The sequence below is a fragment of the Oncorhynchus keta genome, chromosome 6, assembly GCF_023373465.1.
Source record: "Oncorhynchus keta strain PuntledgeMale-10-30-2019 chromosome 6, Oket_V2, whole genome shotgun sequence".
Lineage (NCBI taxonomy): Eukaryota > Metazoa > Chordata > Actinopteri > Salmoniformes > Salmonidae > Oncorhynchus > Oncorhynchus keta.
In genome coordinates this window covers 30,457,348-30,485,100 of record NC_068426.1, presented here as the reverse complement: position 1 = coordinate 30,485,100, position 27,753 = coordinate 30,457,348, and the positions used below count along the sequence as shown (strand labels likewise).

The window sequence follows — 27,753 nt, the reverse complement described above, 5'->3', positions numbered from 1 at the left end:
AACACACAGCCCGACCCCACCATTACTGAGACGATTGCTTTTGAAGTCCTCTGCAGACTGACATGCAGATAGCAGATATTCTCTCTCTTTCTGAGCGCCAGAATGTCAACCATTGGTTCATTACCTGGAGGGTGGGACATTGTCAAGGTTGAGAGTGATGTGACAGACAGGGTGCTGTTGGGAAAGATCACAGTTCTGACTGGGGTGGTGGTAATGAGGTTTCAGAGGATTAGAAAGATTTAGAGCCTGGACTCACAGGTGGAGAACAGGGGGACGGAGGATGATGGAGGGAGAGAGAGAGAAGGACAGGAAAAATGGCAGAGAGCAGGAGAACAAGTAGATGTGAGGATGGAGGATAAAGAGGCTGGGGGCATTTTTTAAAATCAATTAATTAATTTAACCTTTATTTTATCAGGGAGACATACTGAGAGACCGAGATCTCTTTTACAGATGAGCCCTGAATTACATACATTACAGAAAATACATAAATACAAAATAGAAACAGTCATAAAAAACAAACACATTCATCTGTAAAAAGGTCTTCAATCAGCTTTCTGAATTGGCCTAGAGGCACCAAAAGAACACATTTAATTCCAGGAGCTGATTCCAAAAATAAGGTGCAAAAAAAATGTAGTAACTTGCTTGACATCAAAGAGGGCCAACCAACTTTCTGGTAGAGAATGAGGTGATGAGTACTAAAATTGTTGCCCGTAATAAAGCGCAGCGCGCTATGACAAACTGCATCAAACGGCTTTAATGAAGTGGCAGCTGCGTTCAGTCTAGGACCGATCAGAACATAGACTGAAATATGTACTTTCTACTATTTAGCGAGAGGCAGGACATATTTTTTCTATAGAAGCCCATTTGTTTTCTCAGCTTTTCATCTATCCAGATATTTTTATAAGCAGAGACACAATCAATATGGACACCATCCAAAGTACATATGCTTAAATCACATTTTAATGCACTCTAGAGAACATATACATAGTTTTACCTGCATTCAATACTGATTTCAGTTTAATACAGTTTTTCTATAATTACAATGAAGGCAGACTGTAGTTCAGACAGAGCCTGGTCAACCATGGGAGAAATAGCATACACAACAGTATCATTGGCATTCAAGTCCAGGTTACAATTCTTTCCAGACATGTAAGCAGTAAAACTTAAAGGAAAGGACAGAGAATCGACCCCTGCGGGACACCTTTCGTAATATCCAGGAAACCTGATTTAACACCCATCAGTAGATACACATTGAATTCCATCTGTCAAGTCATTTTAAAACCAGTTACATTGCAGCCTGGTCTAGGCCAATTGAGTAAAGCCTCTGAATTTGCAATGAGTGGTCAACAGTATTGAAAGCATTTGACAGGTCTATGAAGAGAGCAGCACAATGACACCTTTTATTCTTACAGTTAAGCACATAATTTATAACTAGGGACACAGCAGAGACAGTGCTATAACCTGGTATAAAACCCAACATTTAGAATACATTTCAATGATAAGAAAGATCTTAGCTGAGAATAAATAAAAGATACTATAGCTAGGCAAGAAAGTTTAAAAATAGGCCGATAATTATTTAGGTCACAAGGGTCACCACCTTGGTGAAGGGGGGGGGGGGAGTACATGGGCCGCCTACCAAACCTTGGGGATAGTACCAGATATAATCATCAGGTTAAAAATATGTTCACAGGTACAGTATATGTCAGTCATTTGCGGTGACTCACGTCAAACCAAAGCGAACCCAGGGTATATCCTCTGGTGTTCCGCACCTCTGTGGATTATCCATGCGCTCAAAGCCTTTTCAGACATGCTGTCATCTTAACCAATACTGTAAGAGGAATTAACAATCCTCTTCTTCTATTCAAAAAGATCAACAACAAAAAAATCTCCATTATGGTCTTTTGAAGGTGGATCTTTCTGTCAGAGAGCAGCGAGTGGGAACATGCTTTTGTGTGTGATCAAGTCTTAGGCTGTCACACGTGCAGCTCAGCACACAACATCTAACACAACAGGGGGACACCCCCTCTAACCCTTTCACATGACGCTCGATGGAGGAAGCTTTGGCGAATCATGTTTCCCCCTTTCAAACTAATTCCTGTGTGACAGCTTCTAAAGGAATCCCCTGGTTCTGCCGTGGAAACCTTAATGATGTGATGACGTCGAACACAGGTCCATCACACAACGTTGAGAGTTGGGACAGGTCATCTGACATGAAAGAGGGGCGTCAGGAAACAAAGGTGTGTGTTTGGGTATGTTTGTCTGTCTGTCTATGTGTGCGTGTGTGTGTGTGTGTGTGTGCGCGTGAAAAGGGGGATCCCTCTGGGATCTGTTTCACCACAGAATTTGTCGTTACATGCCATAGCTTTGAGAATTTCTTCCTTTATGGCATCAAAGCCACCAAATGTGTCTGTATTACAGTGTTTATGGATAAAGATTGCTGCACCTTGACACAGCTGGGGACAAGAAGAAGAAACAAAATAGCTTTTTAAGCAAGAATTTTGGTAAGACTGTCAGAGTAGTAATTTCAAACAGCTTTTACACTAAAAGGGCATTATCATAATTTTCACAATTTTCCAATATTATTAAAACCTCAGTGTGGAAATATATATAAAACACAGCATGTTTTGACATCACTGGGCCTTTAACATAACACCCCTCGCTTATTTGTCATATTACTTGATTTGCGATTAAAATAGAATTCAACAACTACAAATAATGACTGCTTGTCTGGAGGCATACATATACACTGAACAAAAATATATATGCAACATGTAAAGTGTTGGTCCCATGTTTCATGAGCTGAAATAAAATCCCAGAAATATTATACTCACATTTTGTGCACAAATTTGTTTACATCCACCTGACAGGTGTCAAAAAAAGCTGATAAGACTGCATGATCATTACACAAGTGCACCTTGTGCTGGGCACAATAAAAGGCCAGTTTATGCAGTTTTGTCACACAACACAGTGCAACACATGTCTCAAGTTTTGTTGGAGCGTGCAATTGGAATGCTGACTGCAGGAATATCCACTAGAGCTGTTGCCAGAGAATGAAATGTTAATTTCTCTACCGTAAGCTGACTCCAATGTCGTTTTATAGAATTTGGCAGTACGTCCCACCGGCCTCACAACTGCAGACCACGTGTCACCACGCCAGCCCAGCACCTCCACATCCGACTTCTTCACCTTCAGATCGTCTGGGGGGGAGTATTTATGTCTGTAATAAAGTAATTTTGTGGGGGAAAACTCAATCTGATTGGCTGGGCCTGGCTCCCCAGTGGATGGGCTTGGTTGCCAAGTGGGTGGGCCTATGCCCTCCAATGCCCACTCATGGCTGCAGCCCTGCTCAGTCATGTGATATCCATAGATCTAAGCAATGGCAACTAATGTTCTCAAATTCCAAACCTTCATACTCCACTGCTATGACCATGCCTCATGTAACCCTGGCATGCCACCACAGCCCTATTGCCTGGGGAAAACTAGTTTATGGAAGTTGTAAAATGAAATAAAAAATAAATGAGAAAAAAATTGTTACACCTGAAGTTGATTTTCCTCCCATAAAGCTTGTTTTGATGCCAAACACACTAGACTGTAGTTATACCGAGGCTAGTGTGTCACCATATATCAGCCAGAGAGGAATCCAATAAGTTGCATAAATGCTGTATATTGTTGGTATCCCTAATAAAATCCCTCCTCAGCTGGATGTGTTTTAATGGTTGTTATTTATATTTGGTCTGGACAGTTTTATTCCGAACGCCCACAGAAATCATTACAGTTCCCCATGGGGAGGGCATAAGCACTCTACATTCTCAACACTCCGCGGTTGTGAACACACACACACACACTCCACGTTCCTCTGGGGCAGATGACTCAGAAGTAGGGAGGTGACAAATGGATAATTTTTCTTAACGGCCAATTTTATAGTTTTTCTGTTAAAACGGTAAGAAAAATGTATAAAATTCCACGTGAATTCACAAAACAGATGGTCCACATCACACTTCCTGCAGAGAGAGAATGAACATTTGATCATTTATGCTGCCGCTGCTCTTGCTTTCCACGAGAGTGGCGCGTGTAACTTCTTGCTGTCATCCAATCACAAGACATCAAACCGCACTAGGCTAAAGTCATAGGAGCGAGAGACTCTGTGGCAAGTTATTAGGAGATATCTAGGCTAATCAATGGAAAATGGAATTAAAATTACAAAACTAAAAGTTAAATATAAAAAGGACAGGTTACAACACCAAGAGCCAACAAGCAAGCTGCTACTTAATAATCTGAATGGAGTTGTTGTTATTTACTGTAGGAAGGGGAGAAAGCACACAGTTAAAGTTATGTAGTCTCAATTAGCCTAGCTAACACTAGCTAGATAGCTTAACTAGCTTCTCTCGGTTTGATGCTGTCTAGACAGGTGCTATGTGTAATTAGATGAGATGATAAATATCTAGCAATAGGTTAGCAGTGTTGTGTATTCATCGATGCCAAGGGAAGTCAGGCTTCCCCAAAAATTTACCAAGCAAATAAGAAAAATACATAACATATTGCATCTTTCGCCTCTGTGTTTCATTTATTTATTTATTTTCGTAAGAGGCTGAATGTATCTCACGAGACGAAGCATCCCAGCGTGTGAAACAGCGCCCCTCTGTCTCAATATGTATAGCCCATCTATCTGATGTCTGCTCAAAAAGAGTATGACATTGTTGCCGCCGGTAGCATTGAATGCATCGGGAGCCAGAGAGCATTTGGTCTCCCTTCTTAAAAAAATTATAGCCAATCAGCGTTGAGCTAAACTGAGTAAGCTGTGAATGGTCCTGGAGCAAAACAACAACAACAAAAAACGCCAAGGGAAGCCATGTTGGATTTCGCTTCACAACAATCACATCAAAAGCAAAACGGAATTTCCAGAAAAAACGTTAAATGTTTCATCTCGTTGTGTCATTGTCCTCCGGTGGCTAGCTAGCTAAAATCGCCCCTTTCCTAAATTAGCCATGGATGGAGATAGGAATGTGGACTTTCAATGAATTTTTATTAAATCTCTGTACTGGCCAATGATTATAACAGTAATTCAGATCCGACAATTAATTCATACATTGTGTCCCTGGCAGGATTGAAGTTCAATATGTAGTTAGTTGTAGTAGGCTAATGTTAATTAGCTGTCCTGGCACATCATTGCCCATAAAAGGAAGTTAGGCTAGCAAGCAAGCATTTTAGCCAGGTAGCCTAGGACAACAAAAACTAAAATCGTGTACTGTATGACAAAGTCATAGACTGTTTCGTCAACATGAAAGAGAGAATGGCATTGGCGTTTCTCTACAAGTAGGGTTAGTGAGTCAACATGTTTTTCTACTTGCGCGCGCACACACACACACACAAATCAGTACCATGGACAGCCACGTCATTTAGCTTACTTTGATTGGACTAAATTGTTTTTGCTATATTTTAGTCGTCACTGTATTAGACTAAGCATAGGTGATTTGATGATGTTGAAGTTGAAATGGTGATGGAATAGTGGAGGCAACGCCTCCAACTTGCGTTAACTCTCCGTGGTTCTAAATCATTAGTTCTTTAGTAGTCCGAAAATGTTGGAAACATTAACTTGCTTGACCGTGCTGTAGGTCATGTAACTGTTTGTTAAATGCAATATGCTTTATGGACTTCACCGGACAGATGTTGGTCTCCAGTTTTGTGATGAAACAACCTTTATTTTACTAGGCAAGTCAGTTAAGAAGAAATTCTTATTTACAATGATGGCCTACCCCGGCCAAAGGCCGGACGACGCTGGGCCAAATGTGCGCCTCCCTATAGGACTCCCAATCACGGCCGGATGTGATATAGCCTGGATTCTAACCAGGTACTGTAGTGACGCGACACCTCTGGCACTGAGATGCAGCGCCTTAGACCGCTGCCCCGCTCGGGAGCCCAAAATATATAATAATAATATAATAATATATGCCATTTAGCAGACGCTTTTATCCAAAGCGACTTACAGTCATGCGTGCATACATTCTTCGCATGGGTGGTCCCGGGAATCGAACCCACTACCCTGGCGTTACAAGCGCCATGCTCTACCAACTGTGCTACAGAAGGACATATATATATCACGGTGGCAAGGCATACTTTTTTTAACTAGGCAAGTCAGTTAAGAACAAATTCTTATTTACAATGACGGCCTTACACAGGCCAAACCCGGACGACGCTGGGCCAGTTGTGCAAATCACAGCCAGTTGTGTTACAGCCTGGATTCAAACCCGAGTGTAGTAGTGGAGTAGTGATGCCTCAAGAACTGAGATGCTGTGCCTTAGACCGCTGCACCACTCGAGACCGCCAGCAAACAGTATGAACTAACAGGTTATAGCACAAATACAAAGGTTGTTAATATGGATTTTTTTCTGTCTTGGCTTCCCCACTGTTTTACACACGCACCGCTACTGTATGTTAGTCGACCAGCGCGAGTCGACTTGATTACTATCTCTCTCTCTCTCTCTCTCTCCTATCCCTGCTCCCCTTGTCACTCACAGACACACACCACACTGCCCTTACCCCTCTCCATGCTTGAGCAGCTGCTTGGCTTCTCTCTCCCTCCTGCAATACAGGGGGAAAAAACGATGGTGATGTTGCAACGTTGAATGTCACTGAGCTCTTCAGTAAGGCCATTCTGCTGCCAATGTTTGTCTATGGAGATAGCATAGCTATGTGCTCGATTTTATACACCTGTCAGCAACGGGGGTTGCTGAAATAGCCGAATCCACTCATTTGAAGGGGTGTCCACATACTTTTGTATATATAGTGTATAAACAAACAAATGTAAAATATTTTACAATTACAGTTCATATAAGGAAATCAGTCAATTGAAATAAATTCATTAGGCCCTAATCTATGGATTTTACATGACTGGCAATAAAGATATGCATCTGTTGGTCATAGATTTAAAAAAATGTTTTTAAGGTAGCGGAGTGAAACAGAAAACCGGTCAGTATTTGGTGTGACCACCATCTGATGTAAGAAGGACTTAAGAAATACATTTGATTGATTGATACTGTATTGCCACTAGCATCTTTGGTCTCACCAGTTACCAGCCTAACAATGTTTCCCCTTAAATATCTCCATTGTATGTGTTTGTGTCAGTCCCCCATTGAGAGCTCATCTTTATTCAGACCTGCATGCTGCTCTAGTGAACACACACACATTTGTGCACACACACACACACACACTTACACAGTGCTCCAGCCTCTCCTTCCGCTTCACTCCCTTTGGCAGCCCCTGCCAGGTTGCCATGGTAACATCCGGAAGCGAGTCCCTTTGTGAAGGTTCTGGAGAGTTAAAATAAAAACAAAAGGAACATTTTCATTTTCATGCTACTCTCGCTTTCTGCTCCAGCTTCAACATACTGATACAGTACAACAATCCTATGCCGCACGCACCCACGCAAATCCAATTAGACTAGGTATGCCACCAGAGACTCAAAGCGCTGATATTGCAAAGACTAATCTCAGTTTGAGCTGCAGAGCTGGCTATTGGGAAATAAGGGTAATGGAAACAGTGGAAACACGAAAGAGGCTACCTGGAGAATAGAAGGAGATCAAACACTGGGACTAAACCAACCCATCAAGGTCAGCAAAAAGATAAGTCCTCTTCTACTACCCTCCAACTTCACTCCCAGGAGAGATTATAGGAGGAGAAAATAAGGGAGAGGGAGGGGTAGAGAGAGAGTGTGGAGGTGGGGGGGGTTGAGGTAAGAGGACTGTTGTATATCTTATTCATGTTTAGGGAGACAGGCAGGCATGTCATACTAACCTTAGAGCCAGCGAGTGAAGCGATGCACCTGCTGGCTTGCCACCTGCCACCTCTGGCACCTGTGTGTCGATTCATCAAGGTGTCTGTGTTTGTACGTGTCTATATAGGGCGGATGACTGGGCCAGCTGAACACCATCTATCCCCACATAACATATTCCAATAACAGGCATGTTCAAACCACTGACTAGTATACAAAACTCTCTCAGTCAAATCAACATGACTGAGGTAGTGTTACAGTGTACTGAACTGAAAGGGATGTCAGTTTTGTGGTTTTACCCATAGAATTTGAATGAATTCTCAACCTATTCCTATGGTTTTACCCTCCTGTTACAGTCGTGTTTCAGAAGAAGCTGTATTATAACAATACAAACATCAAACACATAAAAATTATTTGCATTTAAATTCCACGATATCTAATAGAGAGTAATGATGTAACCAAGACAATGTACATAACCATATCTCCGTGTTATGATGCACTACAGACCAATCCAACGTACAACATAACATAACCTAACAAGGAGTACTATAAAACAGTGATAAAGCTCATCGACTATAAATAAATGAAGGCAGTGAAATATACACATAAAAGTAAATTGACTGTATCACATAGTATCGACAACAAACATCTGAACATAACCATTGTGCTGTTTTATATGTGCGTCGATGAAGCTACCTATTACAATACCCTTGTGTATAACTAGATACTACGGCCGACTACCAAATGGCACAGTATTCTCTATATTTTTCACACTTTTGACCAGAGGCCCATAGGCCATGGTCAAACCTGGAGCACTATATAGGGAATAGTTAACCATTCAGGACACACCCTACAATGTCTTTTAGCTTTAATGGTGGCTGCAGGACAGCTAAAGGCTGTCTTTCAGGACATCTCAATGGTCATTAAAAAACAAAACATATTGGCACTAAAGTAGAACATGAATATTCAAGTGCAATGGTACAGCTCTTAGTAAAAAAAAAAAGCAAGGTCACCTCTTAAGTGCGTACAAGATTAATTTCATCAGTCACCCTTCAACCATAGCTTACTACCCCATTACAATATCATTGCCGTGCATCACATTGTGATGCTTTTGCTAAAAAGATGTGAGGCATCACAATGTGGTGCATATAAACTGATACCAGGCTGACTTCCCAACTACTACTGACACATAGACTTTGCTAATATAGTAACTATATGTCAGACAAATTCCTAAATGACTGAACACCAAGTACAAGAAACAACATGCTATGAAATATGTGCCTTGATGAAAACAATGTAAAAAAAATAATAATAATTAAAGAATCATAAAAAAAACAATTTAAAGAAAATAAAGAAAATGGACATATTTGGTATCATTCACATCCAAAGTATTGTTTACATATAGAGTGCACTCTGTCACAGATGTAATACTTCAAAGTTCATTGAACATACAGTATAGGAATGCTTCTGCCCTATGGTTTTTGACCCCGATATGCAGTTGACCCTAATAAAATCTGTACTTCATCATATAGGCGGTAGTAGTGCAGTGTACACTACTGTATCATTGATGGATTGCTATAGTCACAACATTATTCCTTAAAATCACAAGTCCTTCAGATGAAAACAAAGGCGTAGCCAGACAGGCTAAGAAACACACCAAATCCCTTCTGATCATGGCATTTCACCTCATCCTTCACATCTAATGTGTATGCCGCATCCCGCTCGCCTTGTAAATAGAGCTTGTCTGATGAATGGGCGAGCAGCAGTTTATTCCGCCACTAGACAAGCAACCACAGACCGACTGTAGAGATTCAGCCTTTCCAGTGATATCTGACCCTCTGCTCTCTCTTTTTCCCCTGTGGTAACAGAGTAGGCACCATTTCATTTGGGGTGAGCCTAATAAATAGCGCTTGACAGATGGGGACTAAAGGACAAGGGAGGGACAGAGAGAGGTAGACTGAAGCAGACTTAGGGCACTGTGGGCCAGGGAAACAGAGAGATGGAGACTGATACTGGGGTGAGGAAAAAGGGGGAAGTCACTGCAGTAGGGTTGGGCAGGGGAAACAGAGAAATTGATTATGTCAATGGAGGGCCTCAGGCACAAAGGCCTGGTGGCAGCCCTGGAGCTGAACTCTAAACAGAGACGGATACACACACACTGTACATTCATGGACAAGTATAAACATATAGCAGTATAAAAGTCTCTCTCATAGGCAACACTTGGAGACACATATGGAGGGCACCTGGCACAGAACAGGGAGGGCAGAGGGGCAAAGCATGATGGGGAAGGGAGATTACTTTATATGTGCCAGATCTGGTTCTTCTTAAAACCTGGCCTAGCTATTTACTGTCCAGTCTGAGCCATCAAAGTCAATCCAGTCTGTGATTCTGAGCCTTCCTAAATCCATATCAAGTCTTTTGAGTCCTGGATTTGAACCAAAGGGTTTAAGGTCTGTCTGTCCAGCCTCAGAGGTACACAATGTTCTCCTCTCCCCCCTCCTCCCCATCCCCACTCTCCGTCTCCAGGGGGACCAAGGAGGAGAGGACCAGTTGGTGGTCGCCATGGTGAGGTGCACCCTGATACTGTCCAGCCACAGTTGCCGTCGAGGACCACGTCTCCCTCACATAGCTGTGTGTGTTTATATCTGTATGGGTATAAATACATGATGTTTATATTCATTCATATTAAAGAGATAGTTCACCCATAATACAAAATGACACATATTACAAAATGCCACAAAAGTATCTACAAGTGAAGCAATCCCTTGAATGTGATTTGTGCCACAAATGCTAAAACGTTAGCAAGTGGAAACAGTACCAGGGAAACTAAACCAAAGCATGGATTGCTGTCATACCTTGTCAATAGGAAACCATTATGTAATTTGGATGAAGTATCCCTTTAAGCAATTAAACATAGATATTAATCATAGATATTCAAACTTAACCAACCACCAGCATTAAAGGCCCATTACATGATTTTCCTGTGTTTTATATACATTTCCACACTATGAGATTGGAATAATACTGTGATATCGTGAAAATTATGATAATGCCCTTTTAGCGTAAGAGTGGTTTGAAAAGACCACCTGAAATTGGTGGGATGGAGTTTTGGCCTGGCTGGTGTCATCACCAGGTGGTAAATTAGTTAATAGGCCAATAAAAAAAGAGAGTTCCAATAACAGCTAGTTTTCAGTTTTCCCCGCCCCACTCAGACCACTCCCAGACAGTCCTAGCTAGTGCTGAGCGATTAGTGCTTTTTGAAGTTGGTTTCGTTTAGAATATTTCTTTGAATCATTAAATGCACTATGTATTATGTGGGTTGAATGCTGTAACTGCTCATCACCATTCAACGTACTTTACTTTTTGTCATTTTTTGTACTTTTACCCCTTTTTCATGATATCCAATTGGTAGTTAACAGTCTTATCCCATAGCTGCAACTCCCGTACGGACTCGGGAGAGGCGAAGGTCGAGGGCCATGCGACCTCCGAAACACGACGCTGTGTGCCAAGAAGCGGACTTCGGTCACCAGTTGTACGGTGTTTCCTCCGACACGGTGGTGCGGCTGGCTTCCGGGTTAAGCGAGCAGTGTATCAAGAAGCAGTGTAGAACATTGATTCATGTCACACTGCTCGCTTAACCCGGAAGCCAGCCGCACCAATGTCGGAGGAAACACCGTACAACTGGCAACCGAAGTCAGCTTGCAGGCGCCAGGCCCACCACAAGGAATCGCTAGAGCGCGATGGGACAAGGACATCCCGTCAGGCGAAACCCTCCCCTAACCCGGATAACTCTGGGTCAATTATGCGCCGCCTCATGGGTCTCCCGGTTACGGCCGGCTAGCCTAGTGCATCACCCCCAACGTAGCATTGCGGACTTCTCCATTGACAATGATTGACTTCCACTGGAACCCAAAGAGTTTCATGCATCTGGTGGACATGAGGGGAAAGAAACACAGACCGGACAAGTAGCCACGCGATGGATCATGGTCATTTTAGTTCATTATAACGTTTTCTGCCATAAACTATGTAGAACGTTGGAAAACATCTGTTGGAAAATCCCTACTACATTGCACCGTTCGGGCATGATCTGATTTATCTCTAGAGAAAATGCAGTGCAAGGTGCACATTGAGCTCACAGAAAAAAACGGAACGAAATGGAATTGAAATAATTGAACCGACGTCGGTCAATTTGTTTTAAAAAATCATCAACTTTTTGGTTATTTCGCGTAGCACTAGTCCTACTAAAATTGTTACTTAAGCTTTTTTGTTTATTTTGTACCATTTCAATTGAAAACAATCAAAGGTATTTAATTGTTACCCAGAAAGTATTGAGATAAACCTTTAACTATCTCTCTCACATACAACAGCCAGACATGAACAATAATAATTTTAAACGAAACACACAGAGCCAGAGGAGAGAAGGGAGGAGGGAACGACAAAGGAGAAAGTGGGATGAAGAGAAACCGAACAGGAAAGAAAATATAAAATAATAGAACAGCTATCTAGATAAATAGCCCATCAGGATGGACCCGGCTGACTGCCCACTATAATGAGCTCATCCTAAAGTTGTTGAGCCTCATCCATCTCCTCTCTAACTACATACATCAACCACCGCAGCTGTGTGTAGGGGGGTGTGTGTGGGGGTATGTGTGTCATACATCAACGACCGCAGCTGTGTGTGGATGTGTGTGTGGGTGTGTGTGTGTTATACATAAACCACTGCAGCTGTGTGTGTGTGTGTGTCATACATCAACCACTGCAGCTGCATGCAGTAGTGTCCTGTTTCCTCTCAGCACAAGAAATTCAATGAATAACACAGCCTCAGTTCAGCCATTGATAACATCTCTTTTCTCTTTTACTTAAAAAAAGAGTTTCACTGACTGTTGTCATTTTGGCACTGTCATCATTATCATTAGGAACAAAAATGACACCTGCAGGCCCAGATGGGGCCCTCAGAATGAGGAAGGAGGGAGAGTGTGTGTGTGTCTCTGTGTTTGTGTTGATGTGTGCATCGAAGGAGGCTTCTGAGGGGAGGACAGCTCATAATAATGTCTGGAACGGAGCAAATGGAATGACATCAAAGAAATGGAAACCAGGTGATCAATGTATTCGACACCATTCCACCTTTTCCGCTCCAGCCATTACCACAAGCCTGTCCTCCCCAATTAAGGTGCCACCAACAACCTGTGGCGTGCATGCAGTTGTGCATGTGTGTATGTACGTGCACACGCAAGTGTGTGCTTGAGTGTGTGTGTGTGCATGCGTAGGACAGGTGCATAGCCATGGCCTTGGAGTGAGTGAAGGGAGTGTTCGACCATTAGACCATTAGGTGGGGTGGATACTGTCTAGCAGTAGAGCTGGTGTGCTGTTGTGGCTGTGGTAAAAGATGGTGTGGCCTATAAAATCGCCTTATTGTGTTCCCACAGGAATTGTTTTATTTGAATTGAACCTTTATTTAACTTGGCAAGTCAGTTAAGAACAAATTCTTAGTTACAATGACAGCCTACCGGGGATCAGTGCCTTGTTCAGGTGCAGAATGACAGATTTTTACCTTGTCAGCTAAGGGATTTGATCCAGCAAACCTTTCAGTTACTGGCGCAACGCTCTAACCACTAGGCTACCTGCCGCCCCAGAATGTGTTTGACTGCCTGAATACCACTGTGTGTGTGTGTGTGTGTGTGTGTGTGTGTGTGTGTGTGTGTGTGTGTGTGTGTGTGTGTGTGTGTGTGTGTGTGTGTGTGTGTGTCACTGTTAGCCATGATCTTAGGGTTTTCACTGGGTTCTGATAGACGGGCTGTACTGTAAAGCCATAGGAAACAGACTTTCTAGTCACTACACTCCTCACAGGGACGTGGGTCAGACTGATCGGAAGGCTACAAGAAATGGAGGCCATTTTGGAAATGTAATTGAAGGGGATTACTGTTCAAATCAGTGACATAAAATGCAATGGGATATTTTGAATGAATTTAACACCAAGTGTAATGTCAGGAGGCTTGTCAATTCATTAAAAGGCCAGTGAATCAGGATTATCTTCACACTAAGGGACACTCACAGAACTACAATGAGATTCTATTTCTATGGGTCTAGGACAATAACTCACTACACCGTCATACTGAGCACTGATCTTCATAGCTTTCATCACATCTTTCTTTTCAGAAGCAAACTAGTATTCTGGTACATTACTTATTTTCAAAAGGCCATAATTATTCAACAGCTAGGCAAGATGAGAATATCTGATTGGAATCAGTGGATCAAAAGTAGTTTCAGGAAATTCAATCTTTCCAGTTTTTCCATTATCACTGTGCAGGAGTACATTATTGGAAATCCTGAGAGAAGGAACAATCCCAAAGGCCCTGTGTGAGGGAGCAGAACAGTCCACACCTGGAGGAGAGGATGAGAAATAGAATCAAACTTCTGATAGCTCTGAGCAAGATATGGAGGATTTCCATCTGAAATAAGACCTTTTTTTTGATCAAATACTAGTTAAATAAACGCTATAGAAAAAAATATTCAAGGTGAGATATTGGTTTCCTGGAAGCTATTCTAGTTGTGGGATGTGAGAGTTCTGTAATGGGGGGTCGTATACAGACTCAGAGTGCACTAATACAGTATACCACCAAATACAATGCATTAAATAGTAATGAATTATGTATTGTGGTTAGATCTTATACCGTCTATGAGATCAATAGAAGGTAAGAAGGTGAGATACACTGTATATACAAAAGTATGTGGACGGGATTCTGTTAGATGACTAATGTGGTGTAGATGGTCGAGCGGCTTCACTGTAAGTATAATGTATGTTTTATATGTGACCCATTTCAGGAAACAAGGCGTATGTCGCAAGTTACGACTTCACAGAAGAGCCATTTATTTGAATGTTGTTGTTTTTTTGGTCAAAATGCGTTTTTAGGCAGAAATGCCTTCTGGAACATGTGAACTTTCATGTGCCTTAATAACAAACTTGTATGCAATCTGCAATACAAATAAAATAGTTAAATTACGAGCCATGTTGGTTAAGCCACAGAAACAGACACCAACCTTCCCACTAGCCGTGATTGGCTGAGATAATGAGTGGGCTGAACATACCGAGAGAGGAGTTTGGATTGGTCTACCATATAGAAGGCATCTGTCTATTTGAGCTGGTCAGTCTGTGTTGGTAATCCTGTTGAACGCAGATATAACACGTGTCTAATTTTGACAGAAAGTGGTTTCATTTCAAGCTAAAGTTTACTGTTAGCTAGCTAGCTCCCTAGCTAACATTACGTGTATGACATTATCATTCGTGTCCCAGAGCCGTTTGCTTTGCTAGTTAGAGCCTAATGTTAGCTAGCTAACGTTGATCCTGGTTGGTTAGCTCCCAGCAGATTCATGCAGGGTAGTATAATGACATGATTTGGTACTATGTTCATTGTTGTTTAACTCGCTAACGTTAGCTGGTTGGCTCGTTAGCTAACATTACGTGACGTGTGTGATCTTACACGTTGTTTACCTAGCTAGGTTCATTGTTTACCTAGCTAGCTACTTGTCTTAAGCTAAAGTGTACAACACCCGTTGAATATGGCCAGGGTTAGTAAACGTCAGCAAAAAAGAGTAATGAAATTGTTGCCAGCAGAGCTAGTTAGGCTGTTTTCATGTTATCCAGAGGTGAACAAATCATCGGCCAGATCGTCAAGTGTGCGATCTGAACCCTCTGAGAGCGAAGCGAGAAGGGTGGTGCTAAAGCGATCTGAACGATGTTGAATGGGTGTAGACAAAGAAGAGCTCGTCACTAGATACCAAAACATTCAAAGGCCTTTTTCTCAAAAGTAAGTTTACAAGTTTATCAACTTTGAAAGCAGAATTACTTTCCAATTTTTCCTCAAAAATGCAGTGTATGATATACCATTTTGTAGCTCTGGGTCTCTACTTTTGCTACATAAGACCCTTCAAATGACTGGATTTGGCTAATTTGGCTACCCGTTGCTCACAGGTGTATAAATTCAAGCACACAATCTCCATAGAGAAACATTGGCAGTAAAATATTATTATTATATATTATAAAATAGTCTTACTGAAGAGCTCAGTGACGTTCAACGTGGCACTGTCATAGAATGTCACCTTTCGACAAGTCAGTTTGTCTAATTTCTGTCCTGCAAGAGCTGCCCCAGTCAACTGTAAGTGCTGTTATTGTGATGTGGAAAAGTCTAGGAACAACAATAGCTCATAGTTCTTGTTACTTACTACCTGCTAATCACATTAGCTCAACCGTCCCGTAGAAGGGACACTGATCCTGAAGAAGTTTTAATTTGAATTACAAGCCCTTAACTTCTTATGGCTGCAGGGGCACTATTGAGTAGCTTGGATGAAAGGTGCCCAGAGTAAATGGCCTGCTCCTCAGTCTCAGCTGCTAATATATGCATATTATTATTAATATTGGATAGAAAACACTCTGAAGTTTCTAAAACTGTTTGAACGATGTCTGAGTATAACAGAACTCATATGGCAGGGAAGAAGAAATCCAAACAGGAAGTGAGAAATCGGAGGTTGGTATATTTTCAACCCATGCCCTATTGAAATCACATTCGGATTTGAATGAAGATTCACTTCCTAGGGCTTCCACTGGATGTCAACCATCTATAGAAACTTGAATGAGGCTTCTACTGTGTTGTGGGACTGAATAAGAGGGGAATGAGTCAGGCTACTGTCAGAGAGACATTTCCTGGTCACGCGCATTCCACATGATATCGACTTGCATTCCGTTCCTCCTCAAGACACAAAGGAATTCTCCGGTTGGAACTTTATTGAAGATTTATGATAAAAACATCCTAATGATTGATTCTGTACTTAGTTTGAAATGTTTCTACGGCCTGTAATATAACTTTTTGAAGTTTATGTCCAAAGAAATGGTCGACCAGCACCAGCGTTTGGATAGGTGTACCAAACGCGCTAACAAAAGTAGCTAATTGGACATAAATAACAGACATTATTGAACAAATCAAGCAGTTATTGTGGACCTGGGATTCCTGGGAGTGCATTCTGATGAAGATAATTAAAGGTAAGGGAATATTTATCATGTAATTTCTGGTTTCTGTTGACTCCAAAATGGCGGCTAATTGTATTATATTTCTGAGCGCCGTCTCATATTATTGCATGGTTTGCTTTTTCCGTAATGTTTTTAAAAAAATCTGACACAGCGGTTGCATTAAGGAGAGGTATATCTATAATTCCATGTGTATAACTTGTATTATCTACATTTATGATGAGTATTTCTGAATTGATGTGGCTATGCAAAATCACGGGATGTTTTGGAACTAGTGAATGTAACGCGCCAATGTAAACTCAGATTTTTTTTATATAAATATGAACTTTATCAAACAAAACATACATGTATTGTGTAACATGAAGCCCTATGAGTGTCATCTGATGAAGATCATCAAGGGTTAGTGATTAATTTTATCTCTATTTGTGCTTTTTGTGACTCCTCTCTTTGGCTGGAAAAATGGCTGTGTTTATTCTGTGGCTTGGTGGTGACCTAACATAATCGTTTGTGGTGCTTTCGCTGTAAAGCATATTTGAAATCGGACACTGTGGTGGGATTAACAATAAGAGTACCTTTAAAAAGGTATAAAATACATGTATGTTTTACGGAATTTTAATTATGAGATTTCTGTTGTTTTGAATTTGGCGCCCTGCACTTTCACTGGCTGTTGTCATATCATCCCATTAACGGGATTGCAGCACAAAGAGGTTTTAACCAACAATGCTTTAAGAAGTTTAAGTAAAAAACAGAAATTAAAAAGGAAAAAAGTATTAAACAGCAGCAGTAAAATAACAAGCAAGGCTATATACGGGGGGTACCGGTACAGAGTCAAGGTGAGGGGGCACCAGTTAGTCACATGGATGGGGCTGTAAGGACCTATCATGGCTCAAACACACCAAACTAGTCGTGAAGAGGGCACGGCAATGCCTCCTGCCCTCAGGATGCTGAAAATATTTGGCATGGGCCCTCAGATCCTCAAAACGTTCTACAGCTGCATCATTGAGAGCATATCGACATACTGTATCACTGCTTGGCATCCGACCATAAGGTGCTACGGAAGGTAGTGAGCATGGCCCGGCCAAGTACATCACTGGGGCTGAGCTCCCTGCCATCCAGGACCTCTATACCAGGCAGTGTCAGAGGAAGGCCCTAAAATGTGTCAAAGACTCCAGCCACCCAAGTCATAGTATGCTCTCTGCTACCGCACGGCAACCGGTACCGGAGCGCAAAGGCTGCTGAACAGCTTCTACCTCCAAGTCATAAGACAGCTAACCAGTTAATCAAATGGCTACCCTGACTATTTGCATTGACCCCGTTTTAATTTGCACCAACTCTCTTGCCCCGGCTCTATGCACATTCACTGGATTCCCCCCCCCACACACACACACACACACACACACATTGACGCCACACACACTCCGAAATAGAATAGACACACTTTCACACCCTTCACATACTGTACACTACTGCTACTCTGTTTATTATCTATCCTGACTACCTAGTCACTTTTATCACTACCCACGTGTACAGTACATATTACTTCAATTTTCTCGTGCCCCTGCACATTGACTCTGTACCAGTACTCCTTGTATATTGTCTTGTTATTGTATTACTTTTTAACTATGCATTGTTGGGAAAGGGCTCGTAAGTTAGCATTCCATGGTCAAATCTACACCTGTTGTATTCGGTGCATGTGAAAAATAACATTTTATTTGATTGATTTGAACACCCGTCAATCCTGCTGACCAGTCAGATAACATACTGTACATCTCTAGCTGGACAGGAGCCGTGCATTATGGGGACTTTCTGGGGTCGTAGAGGGATGCATTGTGGGTAAGATGTCAGGTATGATCAGGCCCTGTGGTAGATGGGGTTAGAAGTATCCACACCTCTGTCTTCGTGACAAGAGACTGTGATTCTACGGTGGCTCATGTGTGGTCAATAACAGTAGGGGATAATAAGGCTATCGATGGAGAGAGAGATTGTGCTCTGGTCGCAATCTTTAGTAAACAATGCCATAAACCATTAAACAGGCCATTAAAACAGTAGCATCCCTTCTAGTGTATATTCAACACGTGGCCCTCACTGGTGTAATGTACATGTCTACATGCACATTACACCAGTGAGGTATAACAGTTGAAACCTGTGAGACACAGACGCAGACAGATGTCAGCTGACACATCAGCAGTTAAATACAGATTAATATGTGTGTGCATCTCTCATCCCTTCCTCCCCTCCTCCTCCTGCGATGACAAATCGTGCTGTAATGAGTTTTGTAAAGATTTTTCAGATCAATGTTCCAACCCATCAGCCATGGGCTCTGAGCCGTGACTCACACGCTGTTGTCTGCCCCTGCCCCCGATGCGCAATAGATAGAGAAAACATAGATTATTTTCTCTCTCCTAGGCGAAAAGGGGCCGGGCTGGTGGGGGGTGGGGGGGTCAGGTTTGAAGGGGGTTTCTTTGCCAGGAGACACTGATTAACTGGGAAAGAAGGACAAACAAGGCCTCACATCTCTACGGAAACTGAGACAGGATGGGAGGTGTGTGTGTGTGGGGTGTGTGTGTGTATCATACATCAACCACCACAGCTGCATGCAGTAGTGTGCTGAATTACATTTGCTTTCACGTGTGTGCACGGTGGGTACAAAGGTTGTGTTTTCTCTCTCACAGGTAGGACTCATGATATCATGTGTTATGACGGAGAGATGGACAGATGGACAGACACAGGAGAAAAGAGCCTGTTATATTGCTGATGCCACATGTAGTTATGTAGTTATATGGTATTTAGCAGTCAATGACAGATCCCATAATATCATGTGTTATCAGTCAAATTCAGCAGAGAAAGCCTGAATTCATCCTGTATTTAGGATTAGTGAATAAACATCTCTTTAACAGACATGGATTCACACAACTTTACTGAGTTGGGTCTTACCGTTGGGTGTGTGCTCTGTCCCCTGTCCACCTGAGGTTGTGTAGAGGTACCCAGTGACACCGGCACCCCCCGCCCAGCACTGGGGTGTGTTTGTGTCAGGGAGGAGCGTGTGTCTCTGGCTGGAGAGGGCCAGTATGGTGTTCAGGCTGTTGTGGGCTCGAGGGTCATCTCTGTACCTCAGGGTCCCACCTCTCTGGTGCTGCTGTATGTGGTGGTGCATGTGGCGGTTATTAAGCACCTTCGACGTGGTGAACGCTGCCTCGTTGACAAACACTGAGCCGGCGTTGTCAAGATGGACGCCGGACTGACCAGGAAGTGAGTCCTATGGGAGAATAAAGGAGAAGAATTCCATGTTAACACAACTCTGACCATGATGACAGCATGAACATAAACATACAGGGAAACCATTATGCAACACTATGTTATTGTGTACATAATGTTGCTGCTACCGTCTCTTATGACCGGAAATAACTTCTGGACATCAGAAAAGCGATTACTCACCGCGGACTGGAAGCAACGTTTTCCTTTAAGTCCAACAAGAAGGATATCCTGCTTTCACTGGAACAGGCCCAGATCCACGCTTTTTGCGTGAAGAAAAGACGCCGGAAAAGATTGAGGATCCTTCTGAGAATCCGTAGGCGAGCGAGTAAACTCCCAATGCCTGCCATTCTTCTTGCTAACTTGTAATCGTTAGAAAATAAAATTGATGACCTACTATTAAGATTATGCTACCAACGGGACATTAAAAACTAACATCTTATGTTTCACCGAAATGTGGCTGAATGAAGACACGGACAATATAGAGCTGGCGGGATTTTACATGCACCGGCAGAACAGAGACGCTACCTCTGATAAGACGAGGGGTGGGGGTGTGTGTCTGTTTGTCAATAACAGCTGGTGCACGATGGTGCAAGAAGTCTCGAGGTATTTCTTGCCTGAGGTAGAGTACCTTATGATAAGCTGTTGACCACACAATTTACAAAGAGAGTTGTCATCTGTATTATTCGTAGCCGTCTATTTACCACCACAAAGCTGTCACTAAGACCGCTCTCAACCAACTCTATAAGGCCATAAGCAAATAAGAAAATGCTCACCCAGAAGCGGCACTCCTAGTGGCCAGGGACTTTAATGCAGGCAAACTTAAATCAGTTTTACCCCATTTTTACCAGCATGTCACATGTGCAACCAGGGGGGGGGAAAAAATCCTAAAAGCTCTCCCCTGCCCTACATTTGGCAAATCTGACCACAATTCTATCCTCCTGATTCCTGCTTACAAGCCAAAACTAAAGCAGAAAGTACTAGTAACTTTACTCAATACGGAAGTGGTCAGATGACGCGGATGCTACACTACAGGACTGTTTTGTAGCACAGCCTGGAATATGTTCCGGGATTCCTCCAATGGCATTGAGGAATACACCACCTCAGTCATCGGCTTCATCAATAAGTGCATCAATGACGTCGTCCCCACAGTGACTGTACATACATATCCCAACCAAAAGCCGTGGATTACAGGCAACATTTGCATTGAGCTAAAGGCTAGAGCTGCCGCTTTCAAGAAGCGGGAGACTAATCCAAACGCTTATAAGAAATCCCGCTATGCCCTCCGACCAACCATCAAACAAGTAAAGCGTCAATACAGGATTAAGATTGAATCCTACTACACCGGCTCTGACGCTCGTCGGATGTGTCAGGGCATGAAAACTATTACGGACGAGAAAAGGAAACCCAGACGCGAGCTGCCCAGTGACGGGAGCCTACCAGATGAGCTAAGTGCCTTTTATGCTCGCTTCGAGGCAAGCAACACTGAAGCACCCACGAGAGCACCAGCTGTTCTGGATGACTGTGTGAGAACGCTGTCGGTAGACGATGTGAACAAAACCTTTAAACAGGTCAACATTCGCAAAGCCGCTGGGCCAGACGGATTACCAGGGTGTGTACTCAAAGCATCGGTAGCCATGAAGTTCTTTGAAAGGCTGGTCATGGTTCACATCAACAGCATCCTCCCGGACACCCTAGACCCCTCCAATTCCCATACCGCCCCAACAGATCCACAGATGACAAAATCTCAATCGCACTCCACACCGCCCTTTCCCACCTTGACAAAAGGAACAACTATGTGAGAATGCTGTTCATCGATTACAGCTCAGCATTCAACACCATAGTGACCACAAAGCTCATCACTAAGCTAAGGACTCTGGGACTAAACACCTCCCTCTGCAACTAGATCCTGGACTTCCTGACAAGCTGCCCCCAGGTGGTAAGGGTAGAAAACAACATGTCTGCCACAATGATCCTTAACACTGGGGCCCCTCAGGGGTGTGTACTTAGTCCCCTCCCATATTCCCTGTTCACCCCTGACTGCGTGGCCAAACAATACTCCAACAGCATCATTAAGTTTGCTGATGACACAACAGTGGTAGGCCTGATCACCGACAACGGCGAGACGGCCTATAGAGAGGAGTTCAGAGAACTGGCAGTGTGGTGCCAGGACAACAACCTCTCCCTCAATGTGAGCAAGACAGTGGAGCTGATCGTGGACTACAGGAAAAGGTAGGCTGAACAGGCCCCCATTAACATCGACGGGGCTGTAGTGGAGCAGGTCAAGAGTTTCAAGTTCCTTGGTGTCCACATCACCAACGAACTATCATGGTCCAAACATACCAAGACAGTCGTGAAGAGGGAACGACAAAACCTTTCCCCCCTCAGGAGACTGAAAAGATTTGGCATGGGTCCCCAGATCTTCAAAAGGTTCAACAACTGCACCATTGAGAGCATCCTGACCGGTTGCATCACCGCCTGGTATGGCAACTGCTCGGCATCTGACCGCTAGACGCTACAGAGGGTAGTACAAAGGGCCCAGTACATCACCGGGGCCAACCTTCCTGCCATCCAGGACCTATATAATAGGCGGTGTCATAGGCAGTAAAATTCTAAGTTAGCGTAGCAACCGGACATGTTTTTTGTCTTGTTCCGTGTTAATATAGTTTTATATATTGTTTAAAACTCGTTTTCGTTTGTATATATTTTTATCTCACTTTCCATCTACAGACTGAATATACTCTCCTGCAACCCGACTCACCCAATGTCGGTCAAACCCTGCCAGTCTGCACAGCGCGATATCAACCCATACTGCTTTTTCTCTACCACATCTCCGGATTCCTAACGCAAGCTCTGAACCTTTACACAGAATCATCGCAGTCCAAGTGGCTACTCCTGGCTAACGTCTCTGTCCCGAAGCAAGCACCAGTTGGGCCTAGCTCAAGGCTATCTCCCGGCTTGCCGAAGAGGTCCACCAGCTAATTTGTGGGCTATAATACCTCTTTTGCAAGCTCTTCGGTTGAGACATTGCTAAACATTTTATTCACTGCTTATAGCCTTTACCCTTATCCTACTCCTCCTATCCCCGGCCCACTAGCTGTCTGAATCGCTGTGTCTCCAGCTTAGCCTAGCGTATTAGCGACTACTGAATCGGCTCCCTGACTCACCTATTGCTACTCATTGGACCCTATGATCACTCGGCTACACATGCCTCTCCCTAATGTCAATATGCTTATTCTATTGCTGTTTTAGTGATTATTGTCTTATTTCACTGTAGAGCCCCCAGCCCTGCCCAATATGCCTTAGATACCCCTTTTGTTACACCCCCCACACTTGCAGTGTTGAGGCACCTGGCTTAACTCGTGCCTCAAGAGACAAAACCTCTCTCATTGTCACTCAATGCCTAGGTTTACCTCCACTATACTCACATCCTACCATACCCTTGTCTGTTCATAATGCCTTGAATCTATTCTTCCACGCCCAGAAATCTGCTCCTTTTACTCTCTGTTCTGAACGCACTAGACGACCAGTTCTTATAGCTTTTAGCCGACCAGTTCTTATAGCCTTTACCCTTATCCTACTCATCCTCTGTTCCTCTGGTGATGTAGAGGTTAACCCAGGTCCTGTAGCCCCCAGTTCCACTCCTATTCCCCGGGCGCTATCATTTGTTGATTTCTGTAACCGAAAAAGCCTAAGTTTCATGCATGTTAACATTAACATCAGAAACCTCCTCCCTAAGTTTGTTTTATTCACTGCTTTAGCACATTCCGCCAACCCTGATGTCCTAGCCGTGTCTGAATCCTGGCTTAGGAAGGCCACTTAAATGTCCATCCCCAACTACATCATTTTGCAGCAAGATGGAACTGCCAAAGGGGGTGGAGTTGCAATCTACTGCAGAGATAGCCTGCAGAGTTCTGTCATACAATCCAGGTCTGTGCCCAAACAATTCGAGCTTCTACTTTAAAAATCCACCTTTCCAGAAACAATTCTCTCACCGTTGCCACTTGTTATAGACCCCCCTCAGCCCCCAGTTGTGCCCTGGACACCATATGTCAATTGATTGTTCCCTCACTGTAGATGGAGGGGCAATGTATTTGATCCCCTGCCGATTTTGTACGTTTGCCAACTATGTTTGCCAATTTTGTACGTTTGCCAAAAGAAATGATCAGTCTATAATTTTAATGGTAGGTTTCTTTTCACAGTGAGAGACAGAATAACAACAAAAAAATCCAGGAAAAACACATGTCAAAAATGTTATACATTGATTTTCATTTTAATGAGGGAAATAAGTATTTGACCCCCTCTCAATCAGAAAGATTTCTGGCTCCCAGGAGTCTATTATACAGGAAACGAGCTGAGATTAGGAGCACACTCTTAAACCTGGTGGCCAACTACAAGAAACGTCTGACCTCTGTGATTGCCAAAAAGGGTTTTGCCACCAAGTACTAAGTCATATTTTGCAGAGGGGTCAAATACTTACGTAGAATGTATGCACACATGACTGTAAGTCGCTTTGGATAAAAGCGTCAGCTAAATGGCATATATTATATATATTATTATTTCCCTCATTAAAATGCAAATCAATTTATAACATTTTTGACGTGTTTTTCTGGATTTTTTTGTTGTTATTCTGTCTCTCACTGTTCAAATAAACCTACCATTAAAATTATAGACTGATCATTTCTTTGTCAGTGGGCAAACGTACAAAATCAGCAGGGGATCAAATACTTTGTCCCCTCAATGTATCTTCAGAGTTCGTACTGTTAGGTGACATAAAATGGGATATGCTTAACACCCCGGCCATCCTACAATCTAAGCTAGATGCCCTCAATCTCACACAAATTATCAAGGAACCTACCAGGTACAACCCTAAATCCATACCCATGGGCACCCTCTTTAGATATCATCCTGACCAATTTGCCCCCTAAATACACCTCTGCCGTCTTCAACCAGGATCTCAGTGATCACTGCCTCATTGCCTGCGTCCGTAATTGGTCCGCTGTCAAATTACCACCCCTCATCACTGTCAAACGCTCCTAAAACACTTCAGCGAGCAGGCCTTTCTAATCGACCTGGCCCAGGTATCCTGGAAGGATATTGACCTCATCCCGTCAGTAGAGGATGCCTGGTTGTTCTTTAAAAAGTGCTTTCCTCACCATCTTAATTAAGCATGCCCCATTCCAAAAATGTAGAACTAAGAACAGATATAGCCCTTGGTTAACCCAAGACATGACTGCCCTTGACCAGCACAAAAACACCCTGTGGCGTTCTGCATCAGCATCGAATAGCCCCCGCGATATGCAACTTTTCAGGGAAGTCAGGAAACAATATACACAGTCAGTTAGGAAATCAAAGACTAGCTTTTTCAAACATAAATTTGTATCCTGTAGCACTAATTCCAAAAAGTTTACGGACACTGTAAAATCCATGGAGGATAAGAGCACCTCCTCCCAGCTGCCCACTGCATTGAGGCAACCAGGCATCCACTGTCACCACCGATAAATCTACAATAATCGCTCATTTCAATAAGCATTTTTCTACAGCTGTCCATGCTTTCCACCTGGCTACCCCTACCCTAGGTCAACTGCCCTGCACCCCTGCAGCATCTTGCCCAAGCCCCCCTCCCCCGCTTCTCCTTCACCCAAATCCAGACAGCTGATGTTCAGAAAGAGCTGTAAAATCCAGATCCCTAAAAATCAGCCGGGCTAAACAATCTGGACCCTCTCTTTCTAAAATCATCTGCCGAAATTGTTGCAACCCCTATTACTAGCCTGTTGAAATTGTTGCAACCCCTATTGCTAGCCTGTATCATCTGAGATCCCCAAAGCTTGGTAAGCTGCCACGGTCGTCCCCCTCTTCAAAGGGGGAGACACTCTAGACCCAAACTGTTAAAGACCAATATCCATCCTGCCCTGCTTTTCGAAAACCTTCGAATGCCAAGTTAACAAACAGATCACCGACCATTTCGAATCCCACTGTACCTTCTCCACTATGCAATCTGGTTTCCCAGCTGGTCATGGGTGCACCTCAGCCATGCTCAAAGTCCTAAACTATATCATAACCGCCATTGATAAAAGACAGTACTGTGCAACCATCTTCATCGACCTGGCCAAGGCTTTTGACTCTGTCAATCACTGCACTCTCATCGGCACTCAATAGCCTTGGTTTCTCAAATGACTGCCTCGCCTGGTTCACCAAATACTTATCAGATAGAGTTCTTTGTGTCAAATAGGAGGGCCTATTGTCTGGACCTCTGGCAGTCTCTATGGGGGTGCCACAGTGTTCAATTCTCGGGCTGATTCTCTTCTCTGTAAACATCAATGATGTTGCTCTTGCGGCTGGCGATTCTCTGATCCACCTCTACGCAGACGACACCATTCTGTATACATCTGGCCCTTCTTTGGACACTGTGTTAACAAACCTCCAAACGAACTTCAATGCCATACAACACTCCTTCCATGGCCTCCAACTGCATTTAAATGCTAGTAAAACTAAATGCATGCTCTTCAACCGATTGCTGCCTGCACCCGCCCGCCCGCCTAGCATCACTACTGTGGACGGCTCTGACTTAGAATATGTGGACAACATCAAATACCTAGGTGTCTGGTTAGACTGTAAACTCTCCTTCCAGACACACATTAAGCATCTCCAACCCAAAATTAAATCTAGAATCGGCTTCCTATTTCGCAACAAAGCCTCCTTCACTCATGCTGCCAAACATACTCTAGTAAAACTTACTAACCTACTGATCCTTGACTTCGGCGATGTCATTTACAAAATAGCCTCCAACACTCAGCAAACTGGATGCAGTCTATCACAGTGCCATCCATTTTGTCACCAAAGCCCCATATACTACCCACTGCTGCGACCTGTATGCTCTCGTTGGCTGGTCCTTGCTACATATTCGTCGCCAAACCCACTGGCTCCAGGTCATCTATAAGTCTTTGCTAGGTAAAGTCCCGCCTTATCTCAGCTCACTGGTCACCGTAGCAACACCCACACGTAGCACACGCTCCAGCAGGTATATTTCACTTGTCATCCCCAAAGACAACACTTCCTTTGGCCACCTTTTCTTCCAGTTCTCTGCTGCCAATGACTGGAACGAATTGCAAAAATCACTGAAGCTAGAGACTCATATCTCCCTCTCTAACATTAAGCATCAGCTGTCAGAGCAGCTTATTGATCACTGTACCTGTACACAGCCAATCTGTAAATAGCAAACCCAACTACCTCATCCCCATATTGTTATTTATCTTCTTGCTCTTTTGCACCCCAGTATCTCTACTTGCACATCATCATCTGCACATCTATTACTCCAGTGTTAAGGTTACATTTGTATTATTTTGCCTCTATGGGCTATTTATTGCCTTATCTCCCTAATCTTCTACATTTGCACACACTGAAGATAAAATGTTCTATTGTGTTTTTGACTGTACGTTTGTTTATGTGTAACTCTGTGTTGTTGTTTTTGTCGCACTGCTTTGCTTTATCTTGGCCAGGTTGCAGTTGTAAATGATAACTTTTTCTCAACTGGCCTACCTGATTAAATAAAGGTGAAATAAAAACAAAATAAAAAGTAAAGCCCAAGACTCCAGTCACCCAAGTTATAGACAAGTTAAAGTTTTTTCTGCTACCGCACGGCAAGCGGTACCGGAGCACCACGTCTAGGACCAAAAGGCTCCTCAACAGCTTCTACCCCCAAGCCATTAGACTG

At 43.2% G+C, this 27,753-nt stretch overlaps 1 protein-coding gene and 1 long non-coding RNA gene across 4 annotated transcripts in view; both read right to left on the bottom strand.

Annotated features, from left to right (window-relative positions):
• Positions 1–379: 379 nt before the first annotated feature.
• Positions 380–7,716, bottom strand: LOC127930766 (uncharacterized). The gene is made up of 3 exons (XR_008139361.1): positions 7,213–7,716; positions 6,538–6,579; positions 380–3,217 (listed from the first exon to the last, which is right to left on the bottom strand). It is a non-coding gene; the product is annotated as an uncharacterized LOC127930766 (long non-coding RNA).
• A 903-nt stretch (positions 7,717–8,619) lies between these two features.
• The window catches only part of LOC118385376 (rho guanine nucleotide exchange factor 28), a 123,124-nt gene continuing 103,990 nt past the window's right edge, over positions 8,620–27,753 (bottom strand). For all 3 annotated transcript variants that reach the window (XM_052521298.1, XM_052521297.1, XM_052521299.1), the window contains 2 exons: positions 19,722–20,043; positions 8,620–10,413 (listed from right to left, as the gene is read on the bottom strand). In XM_052521298.1, the coding sequence (XP_052377258.1) occupies positions 10,235–10,413; positions 19,722–20,043 (501 nt within the window). In that variant the 3' untranslated portion in view covers positions 8,620–10,234. The remainder of the gene's footprint in view (positions 10,414–19,721; positions 20,044–27,753) is intronic.